Source organism: Hyperolius riggenbachi, chromosome 3 (assembly GCF_040937935.1).
Source record: "Hyperolius riggenbachi isolate aHypRig1 chromosome 3, aHypRig1.pri, whole genome shotgun sequence".
NCBI classification, from domain to species: domain Eukaryota; kingdom Metazoa; phylum Chordata; class Amphibia; order Anura; family Hyperoliidae; genus Hyperolius; species Hyperolius riggenbachi.
Genome location: NC_090648.1, coordinates 207,503,042 through 207,530,335, shown reverse-complemented (window position 1 = coordinate 207,530,335; position 27,294 = coordinate 207,503,042). Strand labels below are relative to the sequence as shown.

Sequence of the window (27,294 nt, the reverse complement as noted above, 5' to 3'; positions counted from 1 at the left end):
AATTCAAATAATGGTTTATAATAATTTTATAGTGCCCTGCTACACTTGTGGGTAGTAGATATAATTTCTTACTGCTTGTTTTTATATCAATTAGCACTGCTACGGAAAGTGTGAAAGACAGGGCTAGTTCACAGTGCTCAGTTGCGTTGCATAATTAATATTCAGGTTAACTCCCTGCCCATACAATTCTATGGGCCTGTTCACAGAATTGCATTGTAACAGATCACATTATTCTAACTCGCTGCATACAAGCTTTATGTTAAAGTCTATGTTCAGTCTCCATTGCAGTTCACACACATTATAATGCACGCTTTATGCCACTGACCACTGTGTACCTAGCCTAAACACAGTACATAATTTTAAAGTCGTCACCAGAACAGGCAAAGAGAGCAAATCTTCCAGTGGGGCCACCCTTTATAGAAGGCAAACTGTCAAAAAATAGTGTAGCTCTCTTGTGTTTCTGTCACCTTTAATTCTATATAATTGCTTTTAAACATTCCCTATTTCATTTGTTGAGTTATGAGTTAATCACTTTTACTTTTTAACTTTTCAATATATTTAATTTCAAGGTCTGAGTTTCCACAGAAATATTACTGGTGGTTTTTCGAAACAATACCTGGTATGTTTTTCAAATAATTCCTAGTCATACAGATTACATAGAGTACACATTTTGCACCTTCCAAGGTTTAACATTTATGAATAATAATAATTGATCCTGCTGTTGGTGTGAAGAATCAAGGTAGAAATCACTGCAGCCATCCTTTCGCTTTGCATGCAGGAGAGTTGCAAGAAAGTTTCTCTCAATTCAAGTGACTTAAAGCGGTATAAAACCTGACATAATATTCAATAAAAACATGTTTTCCTACTTTGTATATGCCATATTTGCTTTTGTACATAAGTATTATTATTCATTTAGAAATTACAAGTTTCCAAAGTACACGTTTTTTGCTTTGAGAGCTGACTTTGCATTTTATTCGTAACTGTTCTTTTTCATCTTGAAATATAAGCAGAAATGCTTTCTGACTGTCTGTCTTTGTTCAGGAGACTCTGCAGTGTCAGAGAAGTGTTTGTTTATATTCCTCACTTGCTACAATTAAACACAAGATAACAGTATCTCTAGTTCGGATGTGTCCAGCTTTCCCGGCATTGAGCTTTTCTGTCCTGTGTTTAACCCTTTGAATGCTGTTCTAGTAAAAAAAATGCTGGTAGTATATAATATGCTCTAAATAATGTTTTAGAGCAAAGAAGAATTGCTGTGTTTCATTCTGCTTTAAGGTAGTTTTATAAAATGAAAAACATATAAGTGTGAATAGAATACATTTATTATTATGGCAAAACATAAGCAGCAATGGCAAGACCAATAGTGTCACACTGTGTGAGAGTCCTGCCTTGAAGGGCCCTTCCACACTGAAAATCACAATTGCAGTTGCAGTGCTTTTACTTCTAGTGCAGTGTAATTTTCACTTATTTTCGAGCAAGCGTTTCACTGCAATTAAGGGTGCAATCGGCAGGTATGATTGTGTTTCCTAATGTGAAGCAAAAAGCCATGGGAAGTTTTTTTCAAATGGGAGATTGCAAAGCAAATCACACAGCACTGCATTTCCTATGCAATCTAAATGTGCTCTCATTCATTTAACCTAATTACAAATGCAGGCAAGTTGCAGCATGCACCGGATTTTTCAATTGAAAATGGAACACACCATTCTGCACAGGGCACCAAAAATACTATGTAAATCACAAAAGTTGTTTAGGTGACACCGTTAATGACTAACTGTACAATATTTCTTTGCAACCTTTCAAAAATTTTAAATTCTTCTTCAGGCATGCCTAAGAGCTGGATTAGTTCTGACCCAGTTCTGAAACATTCCTTAAGAAGAAACTTAAAGTTTCAAAAGCTTACAAAGAAATCTTGTACAGTTAGTCATTAAAGGTATCACCTAAACAACTTTTGTTGTTATGTCTTCAGATTCTCTCCATGACTAATTCCACACCACACACATCTGGCTATGTAAATCACTTTGAGATTGGATTAAAGTGCATGTGTGGAAGGGCCTTTAGAGATTGAAACTTGTTTGGCTGTCAAAAAATTATTGTTTGGCTGTCAAAAAATTATCCTCCCCTTTAAGGCTTACACATATATTTTTGAAATGAGTACAAATCCCATCTCAGTGGACTACGTGGCCCATCCAGTCATCATAGCCTGGAATAAACATACTGGCTTTCTTAGGGATAACAAGAGTAGAAGTGAGTGGAATATGTGGCTGCCATATTTAGAGACCCAGCTCAGCCGAGCAATTTGGCTCTGACTTGAAACAATATGCTGCTGGAGATTGTATTGTTAGATTTAGTGGTGATGGGTGGGGGTTGTTTTTCATTTGCTGATGTTATGTCTGTTGCATTCCTGATGAAGCTCAGTTTGGATGAAACATGTTGAGTCAGATACGTCACTGTACATAGTGCACCCCCTTTTTGTTTCACTTATATGTTAATTTATGGCAGTTTCTGTTCGTACACTAGCAGTGGATGACACGGCACCAGCACTTGCCAAATCAATTACAGTGCAGTAATCTGGTGTATGTGTATCTCAGAATCAGAATCAGAATCATTTTTATTTCGCCAAGCACGACTGGGTCGTGCCCGGAATTGGACTTGGCATATAGGGCTGAGAAAAACACAAAACACAGTGTAAATGCTAAACAAAACACAATACAATACAAATACAGTTTCGAACACAATTGCGCTACTGTTATAAAATGTTTTTAACTTTGGACTGCCATAGATCATCATCCTGGATGATTCCGCATTCTCATCCCCAGGTTTACAAATTACGTAAGGTGCGTCAATGTAATCGGGTTCTGACCAACCCTGCTTGCGAGGGGGGATTAACAGCGTGTGTAGGGAGTTTATGAATAGAGTTTAGAGAGTTAACAGCAGAGGGGAAGAAGCTGTTTCTGTGCCTTGAGGTCCTGGTGGCGATGGACCTGAACCTCCGGCCTGAGCGGAGTCGGCTGAAAAAGCGGTAACCTGGATGAGAGGGATCGCTAGTAATCCTCAGTGCTCTGGAGCGCAGTCTGGAATTGTAGAGGAGGTCCAGAGGGGGGAGTGGTTTCCCGATTATCCTCTCCGCTGATCTTATCACCCTCTGTAGTTTGTGTCTGTCGCTGGCGGAGGAACCAGCGTACCAGACTAGGATGGAGGAACAGAGTACAGATTCGATTGTGGCGGAATAGAAACTCGTCAGGAGTTTCTGGGACATACCAAACTTCTTCAATTGGCGGAGGAAAAAGAGCCTCTGCTGGGCCTTTCTTTGTGTGGATGTGGTGTTGGATTTCCAGGTTAAGTCCTTGGAGATGGTCGTGCCCAAGAGACGTGCACAGGGGACTATTTCCACTTCCAAGCCGTCAATGCAGATTGGGGGTGGGGGGGGCGGGAGCGCGTTTCCTAAAGTCAACAACCACCTCAACGGTTTTTGCAGTGTTGAGGACCAGGCCATTATCCCTGCACCAGAGGCAGATTCTCTCAACCTGGTGGCGGTACTCCTGCTCTTCATTTTTGGTAATGAGGCCCACTATGGTGGTGTCGTCAGCGAACTTGATCACTTGGACAGAGTCTGACGTGGATCTGCAGTTGTTCGTGTACAGGGAGAATAAGAAAGGCGACAGTACACATCCCTGAGGGGCCCCTGTGTTGGTGATCCTTGGTTTTGAGAGGATAGGTCCTAGCTTAACAGCCTGGGATCTGTTACTGAGGAAGTCCGTGATCCACAGGCGCAGGGTTGGATGGACCTCTAGCGTGGCCAGGTTCTCCTGAAGTATATGGGGGCTGATGGTGTTGAACGCCGAACTAAAGTCGAGTAGGAGGATCCTGGCGTATGAGTCCGGTTTGTCTAAGTGGTCGTTGACAAGCTCCAGGCAGATGTTTATGGCGTCATCCGTGGACCTGTTTGTTCTGTAGGCAAACTGGAACAGATCCATCAGTGGTTCCGTGGAAGCTTTTAGGAGGGGCAAAACCGCTCTTTCAAAGGTTTTCATAATGACAGAAGTGAGAGCCACAGGCCTGAAATTATTGAGGTCAGAGACGCCCTGTTTTTTGGGGACGGGGATGATCGTTGACCTCTTGAAACACCCTGGAACTTTGCCTACCTGGAGCGATTTGGTGAAGATGGAGGAAAGAACAGGAGCGAGCTGCTGTGCACATGATTTCAGGCAGGATGGCGACACTCCGTCTGGGCCTGGGGCTTTCCGAGCGTTAATGCACAGCAGGTGTCGCAGAACAACGTCCTCGTTCACCTCCAGAGGGGGTAGATTTGGATGCTGGATATCTGAAGCAGAGGAGGGGGCAGGTGGCTTTAGTGGTGCAGCCTGGTTCTCAAATCTGCAGTAGAAGTCACTGAGACTCTCGGCAAGCTCAGTGCTGGGAGTTGCGTGCTGGAGGGGGGGCTTGTAGTTAGTGGCGGCCTTGAGCCCCTTCCAAACGGCTCAAGAGTCGTTCGAGGAGAGGTTCTTCTCCAGTTTTTCTGCATAGCTCCTTTTGGCCACTCTCAATTCCCTGTTCAGGGTGTTTTTTGCTTTCCTGTATTTCTCCTGGTTGCCGGACTTATGCGCTTTTTCCTTGTTCTTTCGCAGTTTTCGTAGTTTATTGGAGAACCAAGGTTTGTCGTTCGGGTACAGTCTGAGGGTTTTCGTTGGTATACAGTGTTCCTCGCAGAAGCTGATGTAGGAGGACACGTTGTCCGCCCACTCGTCTAGGTTCGGCGATTCCAGAGCCTTCCAGTCTGTACAATCAAAGCTTGCTTTAAGTTGTAGTTTGGCATCCTCTGACCATACCTTGGTGGACTTCAGGACCGGTTTTGCAGTTTCCAGGCGTCTCTTGTACGTGGGTATCAAGTGTATGAGGCAGTGATCCGATGAGCCTAGTGCTGCCCATGAGGTCGCCTTGTACGCGTCTTTCAGGACTGTATAGCAGTGGTCTAATGTGTTGGTGTTCCTGGTGGGGCAGGTGACATGCTGATGGTAGCGTGGCATCTCCTGGTGGAGGTTTGCCTTGTTGAAGTCTCCCGTTATGATGAACAGTGAGTCTGGAAGAGCTGTCTCCCACTGAGTGATTGTGTTGCTGAGATCGTGTATGGCGGTCTTAGTCTCAGCATCTGGTGGGATATACACCCCGACGAGGACATAGGAGGAAAACTCCCTGGGTGAATAAATTGGCCTGCAGTTTACCAGGATGATTTCGAGATTTGGGGAGCATTTCTTGGCAAGTATAGAGGTATTAGGGCACCAAACAGAGCTGATGTAAAAACAGATGCCACCTCCCTTGCTTTTTCCGGAAAGGGTGGTGTCGCGGTCTGCCCGGATGAGGCTGTAGCCTGGGAGATGTAGGGCACTGTCAGGGATGTCGTCGTGGAGCCATGTTTCTGTGAAGCAGAAGACTGGAGTGTTGCTGCCCAGTTCCCTCTTGTTACTGAGGAGCCTTAGTTCATCCACCTTGTTGGGGAGGGAGCGAACGTTTGCTAGGAGGACTGCGGGGATGGCTGACCGCAAGCCCTTCCTTCTCAGCCTCGCTTTGGCACCCGCTCGACAGCCTCTTTTCCTTGGGTCGTTTCGGGGCACAGGCACTGGGGTAATGAGCTCCTGGATGTGGCTCCAGACAGAGTCATATAGGAGTCTGCCCTCGGGGGGCTGGGCTGTGCTGCGCTCCCATTCGAGGAGCTTTGTCCTGCAGAGAGTGGTGCGTGGGGGGAGGGGTAGCAAGGAAGGCATGGATGTGCAAGGAGAAAGTTCATGCGTATGGCGCATAAAAAGTTCATGCCTCCGCTTACAGCTCATACGTTGGAGTTCCCTCCGGTTCCCGCCAGTTCGCCAGCCTGGAGTGCAGTGCAAATATCAGATCACCCCCACCGACCGTCAGGCAGTGCAGAAAACAATTTTCGCAGCTCAACAGCGGTGCAGATATCAGATCGCCCCCCCCCCCCTCAGACAGCAGGGGTATCTGCAATGTACTCGGACAGTTCTAGTCTGTTACCATTGTGTATGATGATTTTTTGGGCAGAGGCCACATATGAGGATTTTGTTAGTGTATCTATGTTCCCCTTGTCGTCTTTTTGTGCTTTGTAAAGCGCTGCGGAATATGTTGGCGCTATATAAATAAATAATAATAATAATATCTGCAACCATACAAATGAACTTATGCCCATAGACTTTGAGGGTAAGCTACACCCCACCCTTTGCAAACAGTGATACATGGAGGTTGGGGGGATCAGCAAAGAACCCCTCCGAACATAGTGTGTACCCATATTCAGCCAACACACTGGCTTTGTATTTGTTTGATGTATACATGTTTTAAAATATGTTAAAAATTATATTTCCGTCTTGATCAGAAGACATTTAGCTACCTATTGGGGTTTGTCCTAAAGGGCCTCATGTTATATGTCATCCTTAAACCTGCCATAGCCATATGTTCATAATAGTCTAGGGCCAATATGATAGGCTAGGACCAATATAAGGGGGAAGTCAATTGACCTATCTGTATTTTTTGGAGATATGGGAGGAAACAAGAGTGCCTAGAGGAAACCCACACATACACATACACATAGATAGTGTAGATAGTGCCCAGGCTGGGATTCAAATCAGGTACCCAGCACTGCTATCAACAGCACCACCATACTGTGCATCCTTTGTTCCATACAAATCCCCCTCCCTCCGAAAATGTTTTAGATGGTGGTGGACTTACGTGCAAAGATAAGTTAAAATATGTGTGCAATAAAGCAAACCTGTATTTCTCTAACAAATCTATAAAATGACCTCCATCTTCTATATGATCATGAGTAAGAAATGTATATCTGGCCATGTTTAATGCAAGCATTATGTTTCTCTTGAAGGGTTTACTGGCATACTGCTTTTGGCGATTCTAGCACTGATGTATGTTTTTTCTTCCCGACATTTTCGGCGCATAAGTTTCCGTGGATTTTGGTTGACACATCATCTATATATAGTGATGTATATTTTGGTAAGATCCATTTTGCTAATGATACTGTTGTTAACATATATCATATGTAGATACTGTACATGTTTATACCAGTATAGCAATTTATATGCTGGTATGATGTTGATGGTATTTAATTGGCACATTTTCAGCCTAGAAAAAAATATTGTATTTCATCCTGAGTTCTAGGTATGCAAGGGTTAAAGTAAACCTGAAGGGAAAAAAGGCCCCAATTTTGGCACTTAGCTCAGGGGAGGGAAGCCTCTTGATCCTCCTGAGGCTCCCCCCATCACCCTCCTACTTACCCTTCAAGTGCTGAGACCTCCGCAAGCCAGTTGAAAAGGCTGCGCACCTGTGCACAAGTGTCTCCATGCTACTGCACACCTACGTAGTGGGGACAAGCTTCTCGGAACTCCGGAGGTCCCAGTGCTGGAACAGAGGGACAAAGGAGGATAGGGGAATCATCTGAAGGAAGTAGGGGCTTCTCTCTCCCGAGGTAAGTATGTATTTTTTTCCTTTAGATTCTCCCAGGATTACTTTAAGGCCGGTTTCACACTGCAAACCGGTGTTAGTGGTGCCGCACTGCATCATCAAAAACAGGCCTTTGGGGATTACCACGTTAGTACGCGGTAATCCCCTTCTGGCTAACAGTCAAACAGGAAGTGATGCTTGCTTGCAATCACTTCATGTTCCAGAAATACGGCAGTGTTGCTGCAAATGCCCCACCGCACCAGTGTGAATGGCCCCTTAGTAAACAAAGGGTCTTAACGATTTGCCATAAATGCCCATAATGCTGAAAGGAATAGCAACCACAACCAGCCTTGCAAGAATGCTTTTGATGTCATGTTGTAATAAAAGCATCTGAATGCATCTGAAGGGCACTTATTTATATTTGCAAATCTATTTACCTCCTTCTGATATTCAAATGTGTATATATGCTGTGTGTTCTAATATCTTGTCAGATTACAGGAATGGAGCCTGAAGAAATATTTTAATATAGCAACCACTGTACTTGGTAGTAATGTTTTTCACATATTTAATAGAAGTATAAATATCAGTAAAGTTGTATGTACTTCAGCAGGATATATGATCTATGTTTTCCTTTCCAGATCGTTTTGCATGGCAGCTTTGGTCTTATCCAGCTTCCCTCATTTCATGTCTACTTCGCTGTTCCTGCCTTGATCTTTATTGGGGACAGTTTAATAAGTCTGAGCAGGAAAAAAAGGGAAATTTGTGTTTTAAAAGCAGAATTGCTTCCATCAGGTAATTCTGAATTAAATAAATATAACATTAGAAATAGTACTACCGTATTGTTGTTTAAAAGTTTTGTATTTGTTTTTTTTTTTAACTGCATGATGTATGGCATAGTATTGATTACTTTAACTTCCTTAGTGAAGCCTGCAATATTTGATGAGCATATAGACATTTTAATTTGTCATCAATGGTAATACACACAATGGTATGGAAATGCATTTGTTTGCTCCACTACAGCTGTAGTTACCTTTGCAAGTGTGAAGTGGTAAACAAATCCTAGCTGTAAGCAATACGATTGCTGTCACCACTCCTGAAATTAAAGCTGCCAAAGTACAGCCCTTAAGCTACGTACACACATGCGACAACGATCGTTCGTTGTCAACGGCGAACGAACTTTTAATTGATGTAAGAACGACCTAAGTAAAGTTAGTTTTAAAAGGTGTGTAACGATCAGATCGTTAGAACGAACGTTACATCACGTAAAAGCAACTATTGCGCCTGCGCGCGCATAAAAATGAAAAGTTCCATGGAGAAATAGCGAAATGCGCATGTCAAGTCTAGTACGAACGACCGTTTCCAACGATACTACTTTTGCAAATGATCGTCGTTGGAAAAAATCCGCCAAGCTAGATAGTTCGTTTTTAACGATCTAGCTCGTCCGTCGTTAGACTTAATAGTCGTTGGCTGCTTTTTTTTTAAACGATCGTCGTTTGAAAGAATCGGGGAACGATCGTTTCAAACGACTATAGTCGCATGTGTGTACACACCTTAAGACCATAGAAAGAAACAACTGCATAAAAACCTGGTATACAAAGACACTTGGGTCCCTAAATTGCAGCCCCTAACTCCATATGCTGCACCTTTATACATATACCCCAGGAACAAAATGCCATACTTCCAAGAGCACTGCTGTGTTGCCAAATATCAGACTTAAAATGTCATTGTAGAGCAATAAGGAAAAAAAATGAAAGGTTCCATAAAGCTTACTATGTGTTTCTGCATTTTACAAATTACTGTTTGCATATCATTGTTCACCTCGCCTCCCCTGGAGGTCATATGGAAATCATGTGATGCACAATTTCCATCACATCTTTTACCCTCTAAACATATATATATGCATTGAAGGCTGGCTCCTCCCCTTCAGTAACCTAGATTACTCTTTAGGTTTGCTTAGGAAAAAGTATAGTATACTGCAGTATATGTATTAAAGAGAGCAGGTCAATGAGCGGATTGATTAATAGATCTCAGGACATTGCCAGCTCTCTCTGTCTGATTCTATATTGTAAAAGGCTGACCAAAGTCCAGAGGAAACAATGCCCCTAGTTCCAGTTGGTTCAAAATAGTTCCCTCTAAATCATTCATATAATATCATTTAAGAATTAATGTTCCAGCAATGACAGGCTTATATCTAAATCTTGCTAGCAGTAAATTTGATACACCTTGGCCCATATGCAATAAAAATTTTCTTCGGAGTTTTCTCCTAGGAAATAATTTTCTCTTTTAAAGAGAATCTTCATTTTCTCTTGTGACAGGATGAGATAAACGTGTGTATTTACAGTGCAAAACATATTTATATCCAGGCTGTTTTACTTGTTTTATTTTGCTGCCTGAAAGAGTTAATTTTAGACATGGAAGTGACAGTTTCTGTCTTGTCTGTAGGTTGTCGGGAAAATGGTAAACACCACTAATTAGCAGATTGCAGCCATACAAGTTTTCCTGGCAGCATACAACTTCTGAGAACAAAAGGAGATAGTAAAAGGTTTTACTCTGGGGCACATAATAGTCTGCCACTGGGCAGAGGCAACAAAATAATCATTCTTCTGTGTAAATGTTTAAATATAAAATAAAACCATGGGATATAAAAAAAGGTCATTTTTAGGAGTGGGGGGATAAATGCAATTACTTATCTCATCAGTTTATTTTCTCCTTGGGTTCGCTTTAAAGAGAATAGCCGGGCCAGGCTATTTCCACCTGAGCCCAAAGGAATACCACTCCTGCGCCTGCACGAGGCTCACACAGGATTGCTATGATCTTGGAGCCCTGGTGGATCTTCAGTGGCTGACAGCCCTGGAAAGAAGGATGGATGGAGGAGGAGAAGCCTCATTAGGATTCAGAGGCTTACCACTCCCGAGGTAAGTACCTCATAAGGGCACATTTTTTTTTCTTACAGATAATAAGAGTAAGCAAGCCTATGGCTGTAAAGCCTTTGTCGGGCTTCAATCCTGTTTGCTCGCAAAAAAAAAAATCTATATACATGCAACATCAAAAGGGGATACATACATTTTTTTCAAGCATAAATACATGTCATTAAGACGACTTAAGAACATCTAGATGGGGTAAGAGGTTGTTAGCTAAGATAAGACTCCTTGTTTAAACAATACTCACAGAATTGGAACTCAGACTGTCACAGAGGCATCATAAATTCCAAGTTCCCAAGTTTAGCAATATATAGGCTGAGAAAGAGTTATGGCATTAAATGTCATCAGCCTCATACCAGTATAAAAAAATGTGTCCTTATTCAAGCCTTTGCCCACAGCTTTGAACCAAATTATACATTTTGTTTCTGCTACTGATCTGTCTTTTGACGATTTGAAGCCACCCTTCAAGGCAGTGACATGAAGATTATTCATGCTGTGTTCGTTGAAAGTTAACAAAAGTGTGTAGCAACTGGTAGTCCAGATTCTGACCAGATTCTGCTGGACAACATTCTCTTAAAGTACCCTTTTTAGTACTTTGCAATTACAAAACTACCAAAAATGAAAATGAAAAAAAGGTTCTATCAAAATTATTTTAGTGCTTGCTGGTGGTTTAATAGTCATTTCATTGGCAAGTTCTGAAAATATCACTTAGGAGAAAACTAAGGAGAAAATGTTAATTGCATATGGGCCAAGGCAATGATAATAAAACCAAATTAGAATGGATCCTTTAATAAACGGGGCAATATAGTAATTCAACTATTTTCTAAATTAAATTTAGTTAATGCTCTGTACTTCTTCCACAGATGTCACTTTCCTTCGATTCCAGCGCCCTAGCGACTTTGAATATAAATCTGGTCAGTGGGTTAGAATAGCCTGCTTGACACTTGGGACAAATGAATACCATCCATTTACATTAACTAGTGCTCCACATGAAGACACACTGAGCTTGCACATTAGAGCTGCAGGACCATGGACCACTCGTCTGCGTGAGTTGTACTCTCCACAAAGTGTGGCTCAGCTTGGTAGCTATCCAAAAGTAAGTCCTTATTTCTTGTTTTGCAATTTGTATGTCCATGTTTATAAAAAGTTTGGGTGTTATTATTTGTCATAATGTTGTCTACTACAGGAGGCACACAATTTGAAACATCCATTTGGGATCTTAAGCTGGCCATACGCCATGCACATGTTTTGCCGAATTAGACATTCGACTAGACAAAAATCTCTAATGGGGCAAAAAGTGTACTGTCCATCAGCATCGCAATCAACCCGTGGCTGACCCTACAATCAAAATCAGGAGAACCATTGCGGTTACCAACTATAATATTGATCAAAAACACAGGTGTATAGTGCATGATCACCTTTAGTTTTAATTTACCTACCAAATATTCCACTGTAACAATGATTAATACACAGAACGCTTGCCTCTAATTGTAACTATGAAGCCTGTATGTGTTGGTAGAATAGCTCTGTGTCACTGGCCATTCGATCAAACAGGCTAAGATTTTCGGGTTGCTGAAAAACCAAATTTGAATTGCATTGAAGTCAATGGTGCTGAAATTTGCAGTTAATAGTAAAGTCCCCAAGCATGCTATAAATTAATTGGCAGGGAAAAACATGTTTTCAAAAAGACCTTGTCATTTTTGAAAAATGGATTTTAAAAATTCAAAGAAAAAATGAATTTTAAATTCCAGAAAATTGCATTGTGCTGCGGTACACTTTAATGTATACCTTTTCAGAGCAATGTATATGTTACGGCCAGAACCCGAAGTGTGTCCACTTCCCGTTCTGGCCAGCCACTTCGGGTTCTGGCCAGCCAATGTGCAAACTGGCCGCTGCGCTGCGGCCAATGTTAGAAATGGAATGTTTCCCTCTGAAGTTTAATGTGTTTTCTGGCCGTCTCTGGCCAAATGTATCAAAAGTTACTTAATTTAATGAAATGAAGCCGGCGGCTTCAGTTCTCTCTCCCCCCCCTGCCCCCTCTACTCCCCAATACTAGCAGCAGGGGGGGGGGGGACATGTGTCCCCCAGAGTCGTTCGTCGCGGCAGGCAATCCTGCCATTCCTGCAGAGCGGGTGCTGGCAGAAGCGATGTCTGCAGCCTCCCCGCTCTGCTTCACTGCAGCCACGAACGACCCCCGCAGCACCCATATGAGAGAGAGAGAGAGAGAGAGAGAGGCAGGGGAGGAGGGATAGCTGAAGCCGGCGGCTTCATCCGTGAATTGCCGTCGGCTTCATTTCATTAAATTAAGTAACTTTTGATACATTTGGCCAGAGACGGCCAGAAAACACATTAAACTTCAGAAGGAAACATTCCATTTCTAACATTGGCCGCAGCGCAGCGGCCAGTTCGCACATTGGCCGGCCAGAACGGGAAGTGGCCACACTTCGGGTTCTGGCCGTAAAATATACACATTTCATACATAAAAAAAGCAAAACAAAATAGCGATGTGGTGTTCTCCCTTCCAAGCCTCTTTCATCCCTTGTCACCCATGCAGGCTGGTATATCAAGAATGCAGAGCCTGGACCTCGTGGGGGTCTGCATCCAGAAAGAAAGATCATTCTGTACCACATTGTTATCCCTTGGCCCAAAGATTCTGCATGAATTGTATGCCAATTCTGTTTTAACAACTATTGTGTATGAAACCACATTCTTACTGAAAATGTATTTCTTTTCAGATATATTTAGATGGACCTTTTGGTGAAGGACACCAAGAATGGAACAAATATGAAGTATCTGTGCTGGTAGGAGGAGGTATTGGCGTCACTCCGTTTGCCTCAATTCTAAAAGATTTAGTATTCAAATCTTCGGTCAATTCAAAGATAATGTGCAAAAAGGTAAATTAGATGCAATCTGTATTATGATTTAATAATTTTAATCAACATTGATTAGTAATTATTAAATCTCCCTCCATTGGGTGGATTTGAACATACGCAAATACAGCTTTATAAATAAGTTTAGAAATATTACATTATGTGAAAATAAACTAAAGAGCAAATAATTCAATAGAGTAGAAATTGATTAGAGCTTCCTTTTTTTTTAGCTTTCCTTGCTGTCTGTTTCTCATAGTCCTGTTCATACAGGAAGTCAGAAAATGTCTCCAATAGTGGACAGAAAATTAAGATATTTGTTTTTGCTTTTTTGGGGAGGGGGGTTTGGCTGGGGAAGGGAGGTAGAATAGAGAAGAAATAGAAACCCTCCTCAGGTCCCCCAGGTGTTTTAGTGCTCATATTGAACCCATTAAGATCTTAGGTAGAGGCAGTGAGGAAATATCTTCAGTGTGGACACAAACATCAATGAAAATACATAAACAATTCTAATCCACATCTATAGCTCTATCTTGTCTAATACATCAACTGTTCTAGGACATTAATGAAATTAAGATTTTGTTTAAACATTCCATTTTCTCATTAGGTCTATTTTATATGGCTCACCCGTACACAGCGACAGTTTGAGTGGTTGGCAGACATCATAAGGGAAGTTGAAGAGAATGATGAGCATAACTTAGTGTCTGTTCACATCTACATTACTCAATTTGCGGAAAAATTTGACCTTCGTACTACCATGCTGGTAAGAAACACATGTAGGAGGATATACTTTTTTATATTATTCCTTTTTCATTAGTGTTCCTGCTATGGTGGCCACTAATGATCTAATCTTTTTCTTTCAATCTGACCATTTCTATGTAATATAAGGGACTGCCTAAGTTATCCATTCAATATACTCGCTCAATTTATCCTTATACTCCTAGATTTGGTAAACTTGGATGAAAATTATTGGATCATTAGGGGCCACCTTTAGAATAGGAATGGGATTACATTTGTAAATACAAAATAGTTTATTTACTTTAGGACACTAAAGAATATTGACGGTTTCACAATGTTCATGTTAGGCATCCAATATGGGGAATATTAAAGACATTCTTTTTTCTTCACGCAATTGGAAGCTTTAAGTGTAAAACGGTTAAAACACTGTACATCAATAAAAAACATAGATGACCTCCTTGCTTTCTGCATCGATCTTACTGCTGGTCTCACATACATCCTCTTTTTTTTTGTATACTACAAATGCATTATCAGCCAAGTTCTAATAATGCCTGTAAAGGATTTCCAAGGTGACAAAAATGTAGCTTTATTTACCTGGGGCTTCTTCCAGCCCCTAGAAGTCATTTGTGTCCCTCACAGCAACTCTGGTCTTCTCCTGGGTCCTGCTGGCAGCCTCTAAGGATCGCCAATCCCCAATGGGTCAGTGTCTTCTGCGCACTCTCATACCATGAGGAACAAAATTCTCTGGTCTGATGAGACAGGCTTGGTGGTAACCAGGCACTGCTCATCCCAGGCTAATACCATCCCTACAGTGAAGCATGGTGGTGGCAGCATCATGCTGTGGGGATGTTTTTCAGCACCGCACCAGCCACTGAGAGACTAGTCAGGATAAAGAGAAAGATGACCGCAGCAATGTGCAGAGGACATCCTGGATGAAAATCTACTACAGAGTGCTCTTGATCTCAGAGAGGGGTGGCGGTTAATCACATTCACAGGACATGACCTTAAGCACACAATAGTTAGAGTTAGTGAGTACTGATGTGCTCACCCAATCCTAGGTCAGTACACACTGAAAGGTTGATAAAGTTTACCACAGTAACATTGTGGGTGTGAGGCAGTAAAGGTTTGTAAAACAAGTAATGGATTGCATGCACATCAATAGATGTGTGAATCCTGCTTCTTTCCAGTCCTGCTAGTTAGTATCTGCATTCAAAGAAAAAGACTAGATATGGTGCTTTACCCGGGGTAACAGTTCCACCACTGACACCATGACGACACTCGTTAAACAGCACCTGTACACTAATGAGGGTGATAGCTCCCCCCCCCCCATTCACACAAAGCTTACAAGTTATAGGATATAATCAAGCCTCAAAATATTCCACAGGATCCTACAGATGATATCAAACTCCCATAGAGTAATCCGGCATCACCTCAAATAATCAATCAATCATAGCGTACCATAAAATGTTTAATATAAATGTAAAATTTGAAATTCCCTCACAAGTGTAGAAAAATGTACAGCATATCAAGACTGTGGTAGATCATCTAGCCTGGGCTCCTGTAGCGCCCCACATCTGCCCGCCACCATCTGATCCAGACTGATAGCTATAATCCACCTGCGTGCCTCCCACAAGGAGCTTTTGTTGGCTCCGCCCAACACTTTTCATTATCGTCATCTGACTCATCAGGAGCTGCCAGAGCTTGCGCAGTTGCTTCTTTTAAAAACCAATTTAGGTCCCAACTCTTAGAGCAACTATAAAATTATACAAATGCTGGGTATTCACTGACATCACTGTTCTCCTTGCTGCCAATGTTATCTAGAATTTCTTGTGAATAATATCCACTGTCCTAGTCCTACAACTGTGTTCAACCCCTGAATGCAGTGTTGGAGAAAACCTGAACATATCACCATCTAAAGTTAATACTGAGCAAACATATATTTACTCATTTTAGTCTCTCCATCCAAAATAGCCATAAATAATGTAACATTTTAATGCAGGGTCGGACTGGAACACTAAGGACCCACCAGGAAAGCTTTAGCCTGGGGCCCACTGCCCCCCCCCCCCCTGACCGACCCCCCCCCCCATTTTGGGCTCACATATGCGTGTACCCTTGAAATTTTGCACTATATATATATATATATATATATATATATATATATATATATATATACAGTATGTATACATGTGTATATATATATATATATATATATATATATATATATATATATATATATATATATATATATAATTTTGTAGGGCATTAGATTATGGTAGATAATAGATTGTGTGCACTTCTGAGAACAGTCCCCAACAGGGAGATGTCACATGCGGCGACAACCAGATTGTCCTCAGATTTCCCCCCAAAATGCAACCAGATTATCGGCAGATTTCCCCCCAAAATGCAACCAGATTGTCGGCAGATTTCCCCTCAAAATGCAACCAGATTGTCGGCAGATTTCCCCTCAAAATGCAACCAGATTGTCGACAGATTTCCCCTCAAAATGCAACCAGATTGTCGGCAGATTTCCCCACAAAATGCAACCAGAATGTCAAGAGATTTCCCCTCAAAATGCAACCAGATTGTCGGCAGATTTCCCCACAAAATGCAACCAGAATGTCAAGAGATTTCCCCTCAAAATGCAACCAGATTGTTGTAAGACTTCCCCTCAAAATGCAACCAGATAGTCATCAGATTTCCCCTCAAAATGCAACCAGATTGTCGGCAGATTGTCGGTAGGCCTCCCCGCTGCTCTGTGCCCACCGCTGCTCCTCCTTCCTGCGCTGTGCCGCCGTCCCTGTCCGAGCTTGTTTTAATGAGATTTCACAGAAAGAGTACTGCTTTCTACAGTTCTACATTAACAAAAGTAAAGGGAGCAAAAATCACTAATTCAAGTAAAACACTCCTTTAAGTCTTGCATAGTTTTTTCCTGCCTTGCTCTGTGTGGTAAAATACATACAACATCCATTTTTAGTCCTTGATGCAACTTTTTTACAGTTGTGTCAAGACATTAAAAAGTAAGATGACTAATATATGTACTTACATGTCATTTTACTGCAATTTTACAATTTTACCTCAGAAAACTAGCATCTAGCGTTACTTACTGTATGTTCTTTCAAGAACATCCATTTTCTTGATTTGAAATGATGTATAAATGCAGATAAAAATAACACTTGATTTCATATAATTAATGGTAGTTTTATGTAGTTAAGGTACACATTACTCTAAAATGACACTAAAATGACTCAGTAGTCCTAAGGTACCTCATCTTCTTCTTATCCTCTGATAAAATGAGGACACCATGTTCCTATAACAACATAATTCTTTAATCCTGCATCAAAAAATATGCTTCAAAGATCTTAGACATGTAAACAAGCTCTAACAGATAAGTAAACCTTTAATTATGTTTTCTGAAATGATTCTAAAAGTATGACACTTTTCATGTTCTTTCTGCATAGCCGCTGCAAAATTTCTCTTGATTTGAAATTACATTATAATTACATGAAAAATACAGAGCATATGGCTGTGTAAATAAGCAATGTTTGTATAGCTGGATATAATGAACGTGCAATTATACCTAGGCAGGTGTCAGCTACCCATGTTTGTTTGTTCAGGCTTTCATACGTAAAAATGACAGTAGCATACATGTATAGTAAATCAGAAATTTGCCTTCTTAAAACAGAAGGAATTTGCAATTATTCAGGCTGCAGTGAGCATATGAGGTCTTCCATAATGCATCACTGCTAAATATTAAAATTGCCCCTTTGTTGTCCAGTGGAAACCAAACACACCTCCAGAACTGCTTGAATGCAATGATGTGTAAGCTTGTTCCAGAGCCACACTAATCCAACATGCATACAGACTGTTTCGGACTGGTTGGTCTTCATCAGTGCTTGTCATGCATTAACCACTTAAGCCTAACTGGACGAAAATTTTCGTCCAGTTAGGCTGCGCGCACTCCCGCGGGTCGCGCGCGCTCCCGCGGGCCCCCCCCGTGCGCGCCCCCGCTGCTGGCCGCTAGCCCACCGATCAGTGAAAGGGATTATAAATCCCTTTCGCTGATCGAACCCCCCCGGAGAAAAGCCGACAGCGTCTCTTCAGACGCTGCGGCTTCTCTGAGCTCTGGTCTCCTTTCTTCTGCCTGGGAGCGAGATCGATCGCTCCCAGGACTTTTTGATTGTGGCCATCTTGTGGCCAAATAGCAAATTACACCAAAAACACACAGTATTAAATAAACACATTTAAATACATTTAAAAAAACCCTGTTTACCTCCCACACCAAAAAATACCCACATACAAGTTTAAATAAAAAAAAATTACAATAATAAAAAAAACAAACAAAACATAAATAGTTACCTAAGGGTCTGAACTTTTTAAATATGCATGTCAAAGGAGTATATCAATATGATTTAATAAATTATGGGCTTCTAAATAGTGATGGACGCAAATTGAAAAAATGCACCTTTATTTCCAAATAAAATATTGTCGCCATACATTGTGATAGGGACATCATTTTAACGGTGTAATACCCGGGGCATATGGGCAAATACAATATGTGAGTTTTAATTATGGAGGCATGTATTATTTTAAAACTATAATGGCTGAAAACTGAGAAATAATGAATTTTTTCCGTTTTTTTCTTATTCTTCCTGTTAAAATGCATTTACAGTAAAGTGGCTCTTAGCAAAATGTACCACCCACAGAAAGCCTAATTGGTGGCAGGAAAAAAAAGAATATAGATCAATTAATTGTGATGAGTAGTGATAAAGTTATTGGCAAATGAATGGGAGGTGAAAGTTGCTCGGATGTAAAAAAAATTTCAACCCTGTGGGCTTAAGTGGTTGATGTGGCTCTATGGGGTAGGACTCGAAAAACGCAGAGTTGAATAACAAACTCAGAGACCGCACTCAGAAGGCTTGTTCAAAACTGTATTAACAGTAATCAGAGCAAACAGAGGCACACAACATGTTTCGGGCGTAGCCCTTCCTCATGTGTGACACCTCACGCCTGAGGACGGGCTACGCCCAAAACATGTTGTGTACCTCTGTTTGCTCTGATTACTGTTAATACAGTTTTGAACAAGCCTTCTGAGTGTGGTCTCTGAGTTTGTTATTCAGTTCGGTAAAGGGCAGGAGTGATGTACCTGCAGGGGACCTGCACCGGCACTCATGTCAAGGGACTCTGACCTGATAACAGGTAGTGTTAGTGTGTGTATTGAACAGAAACACCCAAAGTTACCCAGCAAGCTCATAGTGAACCAGAACTCCTGGTAGTTCTTGTTCACCATGAGCTTGCTGGGCCAATGTGTAACTACACATGTATAGTATGTAGATAGCAAGATAGCTCAATTATTAGCTCTAGAGTCAATAGTTCAATTCCCTCCAGGACACTATATTTATGGAGTCATTTACATAGGCGTCCGCACATACGGCAAAACCGGGCATCTGCCCGAGCCTGGCCGCCCGCTGCCCCCCCCCTGGCCGCGTGCCTGTGCAGCCAGAAGGAGGGGAGCAGCGCAGAGAAGAGAGAGAGCTATGGGCACAGTGGGGAAGGGCGGACGTCTCCCCCCTTTCCCTCACCTTAGGGGGCTCTCTCTCCCTCACTGTCCCCTCCGGAATGAAGTGTGCAGGGGCTGGGCAGCGGGCGGAACTTACCTCGTCTCGCTCCTGCGCCGGAAGTTCTGGTGCCGCACTCTGGTCTGGATCAGACCAGAGTAGCGGCTAATCCATCCGGCGCGTGCGACGAGGCGAGGTAAATTCCGCCCGCTGCCCAGCCGCTGCACACTTCATTCCGGACTCCGGAGGGGAGAGCGAGAGAGGGAGGGAGAGCCCCCTAAGGTGAGTGCCCATAGCTCTCCCTCTTCTCTGCGCTGCTCCCCTCCTGCTGGGGCACACATGGCCACTTTTTCTGGGGACATATACCCCTGGCTACATATACTGGGACATATCCCCCTGGCTACATATACTGGGACATATACCCCTGCCTACATATACTGGGACATATACCCCTGCCTACATATACTGGGACATATCCCCCTGGCTACATATACTGGGACATATCCCCCTGGCTACATATACTGGGACATATACCCCCTGCCTACATATACTGGGACATATGCCCCTGCCTACATATACTGGGACATATCCCCCTGGCTACATATACTGGGACATATCCCCCTAGCTACATATACTGGGACATATACCCCCTGCCTACATATACTGGGACATATACCCCTGCCTACATATACTGGGACATATACCCCTGCCTACATATACTGGGACATATCCCCCTGGCTACTTTTTCTGGGGACATATACCCCTGCCTACATATACTGGGACATATCCCCCTGGCTACATATACTGGGACATATACCCCCTGCCTACATATACTGGGACATATACCCCCTGCGTACATATACTGGGACATATCCCCCTGGCTACATATACTGGGACATATTCCCCTGGCTACATATACTGGGACATATACCCCTGCCTACATATAGTGGGACATATACCCCTGCCTACATATACTGGGACATATCCCCCTGGCTACATATACTGGGACATATGCCCCCTGCCTACATATACTGGGACATATACACCCTGCCTACATATACTGGGACATATTCCCCTGGCTACATATACTGGGACATATCCCCCTGGCTACATATACTGGGACATATACCCCTGCCTACATATACTGGGACATATACCCCTGCCTACATATACTGGGGACATATACCCCTGCCTACATATACTGGGCACATATACCCCTGCCTACATATACTGGGCACATATACCCCTGACTACATATACTGGGCACATATACCCCTGGCTACCTGTTCTTGGGACATCTCTACCCCTGGCTACCAGTTCTGGGGACATCTATACCGCTGGCCACCTATTCTGGGGACACCTATAGACCTGGGGCTACCTATTTTTGGGCAACCACTGCTGCCAGATTGAGTGTATTTTGGGGAACTGCTGCCAGGTGAGAGGTGTCTACATATTAAGGGGGCATTCTGCCTATTTATGTGAAAAGCTGTCTATTTATGTGCCTCATGACTGCTGAATTTGTCTTGTTGCGGGCCTCATGGTTACTGACTTTGTCTTGTTGGGGGCCTCATGATTTGTTGGGGGCCTCAAGATTGCTGAATTTGTCTTGTTGGGGGCCTCATGATTGCTGAATTTGTCTTGTTGGGGGCCTCATGATTGCTGAATTTGTCTTGTTGGGGGCCTCATGATTGCTGAGTTGGTCATGTTGGGGGCCTCATGATTGCTGAATTTGTCTTGTTGGGGGTCACATGATTGCTAACTGCGAGACTATGGAAAAAGCTGAATCATCATCATATGAGACAATAGCATTAAACCTACTTTTTCCGCTTTTTAAAACAGAAAATGAAACTGGGAGGTTCTAAAAAAAATGAATAATTTTTTTAGGAGTACGATGGATGAAATAGTTTATCTTCACAGTTTATTTTCAACTTGTATGAGTTAAAACGTTTGAATTTAGTTTAAATTGCTGTTGGCACTTTGTGATAGTAATGTGACTTTGCAGTTTGGACACTCGACCTCCAAAAGGTTCGCCACCACTGTCCTAATCTAATGTCCCACCATTGCTTAGTTCATGTAAACTTGTCTCCACCCATGACCACACCCACATTCTGGTTCATGACCACACCCATTTTTCGGCGCGGCACGCTACGCAGCTCCATTTTTTGGCCGCCCCGCTTTGTGCTCCCCACTTTTTGCCACCCCCCCCTGGAAAATTTTCTGCGGACGCCCATGTTTAGTAATCCTAGTAAAATAAGCAAGGCACTCCTGGAGAATTACATAGAAAGTATTTAAAAAATTCTTGCTCTGGCCCTCACTTGCACCCACATTCCATTATAATTCTATGAATTCTGTATCTTGATTGACTTAAAGAGGCACTGTAACAACATGTGATAGAATGTACAACATTATTCAGAGTACCCAATTTTACATTAGTTACCCTAGTTTAGCATCAGAAACGCTTCCTATACCTATAGATTGCTGTGTATTGGTATGTAACCCCACCCTCCTAGTGAGGTTTAGCCTACGATATGGTGTCACTAAGCCTTCTTCCAGTTCACTCTGAGAGACCAAGTATTGTTTCTGCTCATTTTGGAACAAACAACAACAAACATTCTACCATGAAGCACCTTACCAGAAGTAAAGATGTTACCTCCTGTGATAAATTTAAGAATGTAAATAAGGGTGAGAATTTTCTCTTTTTGCAATGGGCAAACAATGACTAAATAATTTATGTTATAAAGTAATATTGTAAAATATAAGCAATTTTATTCATTAAGTCAGATGTACAAGATCTCTCATCTGACAGGAATTAGGAGTTGGTCCCTCAGGTGACACTGTTTGAGGCTGTACAAAACCTCACTACCCTGCAGGCTTGTAACCCATGCTGTTACTATGGAGGTAGCGGATAGATGACACACAGCACATGATGAAGCAGCTTCTGGGGGTAGGGCGAGTGAAGAGAGAACAATGCACTCAAGTGTTGGTTGTCGCTAAAGATTTGACACGCGGGGTCATTAGGGGATGTTGGGGGCCCCTGTACACACAATAGATTCTCACCCAAGGCGACCTTTATCTGCTGCCTCAGCTGAATTCAAGCTTACGTGCGTATGTAGCTTCAACCTGGTAGATCAGTATTACTTTTCTACATATCACCTGTAGCAATTCAGCTACTTTTTAATAATTATCAATGTCTTTTATATTTCAGTACATATGTGAGCGACATTTCCAGAAAGTCTTAAATCGCAGCTTATTTACTGGCTTAAGATCCATCACCCATTTTGGAAGACCACAGTTTGAGCCATTTTTAACATCTCTGCAGGAAGTTCATCCGGAGGTAAATGTCTTTTCTATGCAGCTACTAAGATTAAATGCAAATATATTTCATTGCTAATCTGCGTATAGCCTTCATCATTCTCATTAACATAATTTCCTAGTTGTGTCTGACACATTATCACAGCACTAACAAAGCTAATAAGCCTCTGCTACTAATTACTGAGATATAATATTCGGTAATTTAATAATGAATATTATGATTCTGCAGAGTTTCAGCACCACACTTTCTCATTATTGTTGTTGATTAAAATAAAACTAAAAGCCCTTTTATACAATTACTGTTTCATACCACAGTATCAAAAAGATGTGGTGCTGAGCCTTATGGCCAGACATCTCCACTTTAGTCTAATTTGTTGAAAGGACATGGTTGCAGAAGTCCTGTGGTTTTTCAAATGCAACTTTTTTAGAGCACAAAACCTTTTCCTGGCAACCATTTGAAACAAGCCTTGGTGTTAAGTATTATTCTAATTGTATGCAGTGAAGCAAATGTGCTTAGCACTCAGGGATTTTGGATGTATTAATAAAGCTTGATGTACTCAGCAGGGCAGTCATCACAGGAAGTGCTCTTGGTTAGGAAGCCAGCAGAGTTCCGGGGAGACTTAACAGAGGTAGAGAGGGCCTGAATAGTTCACAATGAAGAACGCGTTCGCGTCGGCAGGTGAACACGTGGCGTGTTCGACCCGCCCCCCCTACATCATAATAGAGCCAAACTTTGACCCCTCACCCCAGAGAGACAGGAGACACATGGCAGCCAATAAGCTATCCCTCCCTCCCAGACCACCCTCCCCCTATACAAACGCCAGCACAGCAGCCAGTTTTCAGTCTTCCTGTAGTTGCTGTGAAGGACACTAACAGTGTTGCCAACTCACCCCTTTAATTACTGACACACAGGAATTATACATATTTTGTGGCTAGGTAGATGCAGTTAAGGCACTGATTATGTGCAAATAGCCCAGAACCCCTGTATAACTTAGATGTGTCAGTAATTAAAGGGATGAGTTGGCAACACTGGAGACTAGGGAAAGAGCTGTTGTGCAGATAGGGAAAATGTTAGGCTGTTCTGTGTCCCCCACTGAATTTCTTGTTGTTCTACAGCATCCTGAGTACACAAGAGACATTCTAAGGCAGGCATGGGCAAACTTGGCCCTCCAGCTGTTAACCCTCTGGGCGATACAATTAGATCGCCCAGGAGGGGGCGCAGCACTTTTTTTTAAATTTTTTATTTTTTAAATCATGTAGCGAGCCCTGGGCTCGCTACATGATAGCCGCTGCCCAGCGGCATCCCCCCACCCACTCCGATCGCCTTCGGCGATCAGAGTAAGCAGGAAATCCTGCCATGGCGACCGGGCGGGATGACATCACCAACGTCATGGACGTCGTGACGTCAGAGGGAGTCCCGATCCACCCCTCAGCGCTGCCTGGCACTGATTGGCCAGGCTGCACAAGGGGTCGGGGAGGGGGGGGCTGCACAGCATGGCGGCGAGCGGCGGAGCGGCGGCGAGTGGCGGCGATTGGAAGTTACACGCAGCTAGCAAAGTGCTAGCTGCGTGTAACAAAAAAAAATTATGCAAATCGGCCCACCAGGGTCTGAGAACTCCTCCTGCGCGACATACCCCGAGCTCAGCTTGGATTATCGCTCAGGAGGTTAAGGAACTACAAGTCTCACAATGCATTGCAGGAGTCTGACAGCCACAGTCATGACTCGTAAAGGCCAAATGCATTGTGGGACTTGTAGTTCCGTAACAGCTGGAGGGCCGAGTTTGCCCATGCCTGTTCTAAGGGCTGGTGCATTGTCTCCCTTTCTATTGTATATTGCAATTTTGTGTGTGTGACTGTCTACAGTCCAGTGACTTTAGCTGGACAGACACAAATGTGCACACTAGTGCTAGTGGTACAGTACCTTGCACCCACACTACCCCTTATAAATACTTGCATTGTTTTTTCTCTCTATTCTGATTGTTATATAGCAGTTATCTGTGTGTGACTGGCCACAGTCCAGTGACTTAAAGCTGTGGTTGGACACAGGTGGGCACACTAGTGCTAGTGGTACAGACCCTTGCACACACACTACCCCACATAAGAAAAAAAATTACAGGCAGAGGCAGGCCACACCACAAGGGTCATTGGGGTTGTGCTGCTGTGATTTCATGTGGCCCTAGGCTAGAATAATGCTCAGTGTTCATGGGGCATGTACCCTGAACTTCCAAAATGCTGAGGAAGTAGTTGACTGGCTTACACAGCACACCCAATCTTCTTCCACTTCCTCTCGGAACCTTGCCGCACCATCCTTCTCCAGCTCTGATTTGGGCACACCACAACTTATGACTCACCCCACTCCCACCACCACTAGCACCACAGCCACTTCACTTGATGTCTCAGAGGAGTTATTTACACATCAGTTTGAGGAAATTAGTGATGTGCAAGCATTATTTCCAGTGGATGGAGATTTGTTTGGGTCACTTTACTGTCATTGAACTACCTCAGCCCAACCAATAGGGGCTGGAAAACCACCCATCGCCTGCACTCCTCCAAACATGCACACAAGCACGGCGACCACTACACTGCAGTACGCAAAGATTACCGCCGAGAGGACTAACTTTTATGTCCTGGAGGTGTCAACTAATAAAAACAATGCTTTGCTCACCTAACGTTATCACTAAAGCTCTTTGTGATTGTTTGTGGAGTGTTAAATGCGATGTTTCATCTGTCAGTGTGAACCAGGCCTAACCCTTATGCTACCTTATCGCCGGGTATGCACGCCAGACGTTTTAAAGCACTTCATTCCACAAATTTAGGAATGTACTGTGATTTCTACCCTTTAACGATTAAAACACGACTCTGTGTAAACTACGTAATGTTTGGTAGGACTTTTGCCATGGATCCCCCTCCTGCATGCCACGGTCCAGGTGTTAGGCCCTTTGAAACAGTCTATCTAGGTTTTAGTATTCGCCTGCCCATCGACGTCTATGACGTTTCACGCGGTTCGCCGTTCGCGAACCTTTGTGGCAAATATTCACAAACCAAAAATGTTATGTTCGAGCCATCACTAAACAGAGGATCACACAGGAAAGGACACTGGGTACCATCCGAGGCTTGCTTTATTTCTATGTGAAATTGTTTTGAAGACATCAGCAATTTATACGACAGTAATAGTTTGCACAATAAAGCAAGCCTTGGATGGTGCCTGGTCTCCTTTCCTGTGTGATCCTATGTTATGTCTCCCTGGAAATACAGTGGGTGAATGCACCAGATGTGGGTGAGTGGAGTTCAAACCAGAATGGCACTACAAATGTTTTGTGTCTTCCTTTTTTTTTTCAAACTCAGCAATCAGTTGACTCAGGTGTCTATGATTGACTTCATCCTTTCTGACACTCGTTCACTTGCTTTACTGGGTCAATAAACAAGTGTCGTAAGATGTGAAATGTCTGTAGTGCTGCTCTGGTTTGAACACCATGCATCCACCTCTGGTGCATTCACCCACTGCATTTCTATGTAAAATTCTTTTGAAGATATCAGGAAATTTGTATGGCAATTGTTTGCACAATAAAGCAAGCCTTTGATAGTACCCAGTCTCTTGTGTGAGCCTATTTTACTAATTGTACTGTTGTGAATGAAATCGTTCTATAGAGACTGAGATGTAGCTCTTCCATTTTTTTCCAATTTTCCTGAGCATTTCATGGTTTGGGTGTTATTTTGTTGGGACATATGCACATATGTAGATTGTATAATGTCTTGAATGTTTTCCACTTGTAAATAATCTTTCTCACTGTAGTGGAGTAATGAAAAAAAAATAATAATAATAATAATTTTCTTTGCAGGTTAAAAAAGTTGGAGTCTTCAGTTGTGGGCCTCCAGGAATGACAAAGAATGTGGAAAAGGCCTGCCAAATGCTCAACAAAAAGGACCAAACCCAGTTTACTCATCATTTTGAAAATTTTTAGATAGGGTTACATTCTTCAATTTTTCTTTAGGAAACAAAACAAAAAAAACCTTGTCATTTCACCTTATTCAAACAAAACAAAAGGAATGTGGGAACGGTGTATCTGAAATACGGAGAAAATGACTAGAAAAAAAATAGATTAAAATATAAAAATAATTTGAGATTGTAAAATAAAGTTATATGTGTGTGTTATTTCGTGGAAGTAAAGTATTATTCACTCAGACTCATATAAATAACAACTGATTATGAAATAAACAGATTTCATATATACAGTGCTGCTTTTAACGATTCATACCCCTGGCAAATTTTGACTTAAAGTTACTTTTATTCAACCAGCAAGTAATTTTTTGATGGGAAATGACATAGGTGCCTTCCGAAAGATAATAAGACGATGTGCAAGAGGCATTATTGTGGGGAAAAAACTTTTTTCAGCTTTCATTCACATTTGAGCAAAAAGTGTCCAATCCAAAATTATTCATACCCTTCTTAAT

At 42.4% G+C, this 27,294-nt stretch overlaps 1 protein-coding gene across 2 annotated transcripts in view; it reads left to right on the top strand.

The window, feature by feature from the left end:
• Positions 1-26,978, top strand: part of LOC137563307 (dual oxidase 1-like) — a 162,654-nt gene extending 135,676 nt beyond the window's left edge. For both annotated transcript variants that reach the window (XM_068275599.1, XM_068275598.1), the window contains 8 exons: positions 570-619; positions 6,878-7,005; positions 8,091-8,244; positions 11,237-11,469; positions 13,109-13,267; positions 13,845-14,000; positions 22,736-22,864; positions 26,682-26,978. In XM_068275599.1, coding sequence (XP_068131700.1) covers positions 570-619; positions 6,878-7,005; positions 8,091-8,244; positions 11,237-11,469; positions 13,109-13,267; positions 13,845-14,000; positions 22,736-22,864; positions 26,682-26,804 — 1,132 coding nt within the window. In that variant the 3' untranslated portion in view covers positions 26,805-26,978. The remainder of the gene's footprint in view (positions 1-569; positions 620-6,877; positions 7,006-8,090; positions 8,245-11,236; positions 11,470-13,108; positions 13,268-13,844; positions 14,001-22,735; positions 22,865-26,681) is intronic.
• The last annotated feature ends 316 nt before the right edge of the window (positions 26,979-27,294 follow it).